The 4,542-nt window shown below is 30.5% G+C and overlaps 1 protein-coding gene across 1 annotated transcript; it reads left to right on the top strand.

Moving 5' to 3' along the window:
* Positions 1,698-2,381, top strand: LOC109330837 (basic blue protein-like). The gene is made up of 2 exons (XM_019565113.1): positions 1,698-1,845; positions 2,176-2,381. Exons 1-2 carry the CDS (start codon positions 1,698-1,700, stop codon positions 2,379-2,381), a joined length of 354 nt encoding a protein of 117 aa, XP_019420658.1.

Raw genomic sequence — 4,542 nt, 5'->3', positions numbered from 1 at the left:
GACTCAAACAACAAAGCAAATACACTTAATTAAATGAACAAATTGATGTTTCTGAACATAAAATTGGACATAGTCATTAACTATATCCAGATCACATAAAATTCACTCTATTCAAACGAGAGAAACATCTAATATACACAGGTTGTTGGTGGTTACAGTTTTTTGGACATTTTACTTGACTATAATCAAAAGTTGTTTCTGAATAGACAAAGCTTCACGCAAGATTTTCCTTACCTCCAATATGTCCTCCAATCTTCCCCACAACAATGATGACTCTATCATCAACAATTAGAGAATCCAACCGTTTTTTTTATCTCTGTCATGCAAATAGCACCATTCTATGAGTTGAAATACAGTAGAACTAGTTTATACATAGAGAATAAGGATATGTTCTCGTTTCGGTAAAGAGAAATGATAATAAGACCCTTTCAAAGAGATTAAAGGTGTTTAGAGGGAAAGTATGTGTGAATTTTTAAAGGACATGGCAAAATATAATTGAAAGGGATAGGGTTTGGGAGATAAATATAGGACAAAAGAGCACATCCCATTTATTCGGTACAAAAAGTAGAGTATTGTAGAGTTTAGGTAATAAAGTCACAAAGATTTTAGTGATAAATGACACGAGACTAAGATTGATATGTTGATTAAAAACACATGTGTGCATTATATCCTTCTAAAAACACATGTGCGATATATCCTTTTAAAAAGACATGTGTTAGAGACAAAATATCTCCTTATAAATAAATAATAACTAAGGGCAACATTTCCTCAATAATCCAAATTCATATTTTAGACAAGACAATTACGATCATTAAAATGCCATAAAGTATTAATATATACAACCGTTCGAAATTATATGAATCAAAAGTGTATGTTATCTTCATAACTATCACAAGGTAATTAATAACATTGAATAGAAAATAAAAGTTTATTAAGAGAATCCCTAAAGTAAATAGAATAGACCTTCAAATTACAAAATCAACTATTTTGAAACAAAATAACTTTCCAACATATCATATGAAATTACAATTATGTTCCCAAAAAAAACATGAAATTACAACTTGTTTTATCCTCTTTGTGGATAACTATTACACAAGAAGAATAAGTTCTATACTATAATCATCTATCTAAATATTTTAGTTTCATATACAAAAATGAATATATAGGGTCAATAATCATAAAACTGATGTCTATTGAGTAAATTGTGGGACATAAGTGCGAATGCTTATTTCTATCCTCTGCGATAATATGGAGAAAACAAAAAATTGACTCTTAAAAAATTACAAAATATTGTATATCTTTATTGGAAGAAGGGTGAGATTTTTCAAGTTGAAAAACAATTTTAGTATTGTTGGACACCATAATTAGTAATCAATATCGTGTCATCATATGAGTCCGGCATGTTTTCCGAAAAAAAAACCATTCAGATGAAAACTTTCTCAGCTATAAAAGGAAACACATTTACTTTCTCACTTTTTATATCATTTCATATATTATTACTTCTAATTGGTTGAAAAAATATTAAATTACAATTATAATTATTAAATATTTATTTTGTTGCCAACCATATCTGACACATGTAATAGGATATGGACCCCTATAAAAGGCTTCGTTAGCTCTATCATCTCTTGCAATCATTCATACAATCATATAGTCTCTATTAGCACAAGATGTCAAATAGAAGAAGCAATAGGGCAATGGTAGCATCAATGCTATTCTCTATGTTGGTATTTTACTTGAAGATGGTTCATGCAGAGACCTACACCGTTGGAGATGAACGTGGTTGGACCTATAATCTTGCTGGTTGGACTGAAGGAAAACATTTCAAGATTGGGGATAGAGTCGGTTAGTGTCATAGATATTTTAATAAAATGCTTTTTCCTCTTTGTCTACAAGAGAAAAATATATATAAACTAACTCTAATTGTTTTTTACATTATCCATCATTAAAGTTTTGATCATCACAGACTTTAAGAGTTTGACTTTAAGAGTTTTTTTGTTATATGTCTAACCAATCAATCTTTTTTGTAGACTCTAATCAGTCAAATTAATTTCTACATAAAGTGGTTCATTATTTTGTCATTCTTATACGTAGAAGAACATACTAGAGATAACATTGAATTACTTCCTTACACATGTCTTGTTTTGAATCTTTGTTATTATTGTATACATGCAGTATTTAAATACGATCCTCGGAAGTACGACGTGGTGGTAATAATAGGGAACAAAAAAGCTTATGACGAATGTATTACCCCAGCAGAAACCGTAGTGTATAATACAGGAAATGACGAATTTCTGCTCAGTGGTGGAGTTAACTACTTCATCAGCAATATTCCTGGTCAATGTGAGGCAGGGCTAAAACTTGCTATCGAAACTGAATAGACTGAGTATAACTATCTTTTAATGTAATAAGCTTAATTGTTGATACATATCATTTGGCAATTTTAAGGTTTTGCGCACCTATATTTCAATCTAATGTTTTTAGACTTCTTGATTCACTTCGGATGATTTTTTTTTTCAGCTCTTATTGGGGAGTGTTCAAAATGGTAGTATAAGTATATTAATAATTAAGGATAAATTTAAATTTTCTAATTATATCCACATTTATATATGAAAAATAAAAAAAAACATCTATATATATATATATTTATTTATGTGGCTAGACAAATTTTTTTTTTTAAAAAACAAATATATTTTTTAAAGAATAAAAAAGTTAATCATCAAAATCTTTGATGATCTGATTATATTTATTGTTAACGAAGATAATAGCATGGAATAGTAACAGTGGACTCATCTAATATTTTGTTTGATATCCATTAATAGAATTAGAAACATAACTTTGCCACCTATTCAAAACTAATTTAATTTGCCATCAATCATAATAAATTTATAGTTAGAGAGGAATCAACTATTAATATCAAATTTTTAATCAATTTCATATCTACTACTCTCCCACCGAGATTTGAAGGGAATAACTTCAAAATATATTTTCAGACATACTTTTTTTTTTCATATTTCTAAGTACACCTAATTAAAAAGTACCAATGCCGGTAGGATACAGGTTGCTTTCTAGCTTAAACTGTAAAAACGAAAACTGGACCAAACCAAAAAATATTCTTTGGTTTCACAGTTCTTTTCGGTTTTTCTATGCAACCAATTTCATTTAGTTCACAATTCTAGATCTTCAACAAAACAAAGAGAAGTGAACCATATACTTAAAAAAAAAACATAATTTCATTTGAAAAGGAGAACCCCAATTAATTGGTATTTATAGGGTGATGGTTTGAATAGATGAATGGGTCCTCTGTTATTTTATGTAACAATGAAGAAAGGTTAAGGGCTTCTCCAAATTTTTATTTTATTTAAAATTTAAATAACTTAATAAAAAAAGTTCAGAATCGATGAACTAAGTAGTTTATGTCTAATTTGGTTTGGTTTAATTTATAAACTGAAAGGTAATATGAACTGAATCGAACTACTATTTTGCAATTGGTTCATTCTTTATCTTGTTAGAAAGTTTGTAATTCAAAGTTAGTTGGAATTTAGTTAGAACTTGCTATTTTTAGAAAGCTGTTAAGTTAGTTATTCTATAAATAGTAATGTGTATAAATAACTCATGGTATTGATCATTGAATAAAAGTTGCTTACATACAAACACTATCCTATCTTCCATTACAATCTCTCTAAATTTCCTTATCTTTATTTCTTCTTCTTTCTGATTCTTCTGCATTTCTTTTCTTTGTTTTCAACATTTGGTATCAAGAGCTTTAAAGATCCAAAAAATCACCCTCTTTTCTGCTGCAAAGACATGGCACAAACCACTGGAAATTTCGCAACAAACTTACCAGTCTTGGATGGATCGAATTGGGCAAGATGGTGTATCCAGATGAAAGCCATTTTTGGCTACCAAGATGTGGCTGAAATTGTAGAAGATGGTTTCTCAATTCTGGAAGAAGGAGCTACTGAAGTTCAGAGGAATGAATACAAGCAAAGTAAAAGGAAAGACTGCAAGGCATTGTGCATCATTCACCAAGCAGTTGATAATGCACACTTTGAGAAGATTGCAGGTTCTGCAACTTCTAAAGAAGCTTGGGAAACTCTTGAGAAGCACTATGATGGTGCTGCTCAATTAAAGAAGATAAGATTGCAGACCATGAGGAGAAAGTATGAACTTATGCAAATGGAGGAAAGTGAGAAAATCTCTGAGTTCTTTAAAAGAATAATCACTCACACCAATAGCATGAAGTCATGTGGAGAAAAGATGGATGATGCCACAATAGTAGAGAAGATTCTAAGGACAGTGGCACCAAGGTTTGATCATGTTGTGGTGGCCATTGAGGAATCAGGTAAAGTTGAAAGGATGAAGGTTGAGGAGCTTCAGGGGTCACTTGAGGCCCATGAACAGAGAATGAATGAAAGGGGAGCAGACAGATCTTCTCATCAAGCTTTGCAGGCTCAAACATTCAAGAAAGGACCTCAATTTGCAAAGACTTTCAACAAGAATCGAGGAAAAAGCTTTGAACAGAGAAATGGTTCAAGAAAA

This window comes from Lupinus angustifolius, chromosome LG17 (genome assembly GCF_001865875.1).
Source record: "Lupinus angustifolius cultivar Tanjil chromosome LG17, LupAngTanjil_v1.0, whole genome shotgun sequence".
Lineage (NCBI taxonomy): Eukaryota > Viridiplantae > Streptophyta > Magnoliopsida > Fabales > Fabaceae > Lupinus > Lupinus angustifolius.
This window is presented reverse-complemented; position numbering and strand designations above follow the sequence as displayed.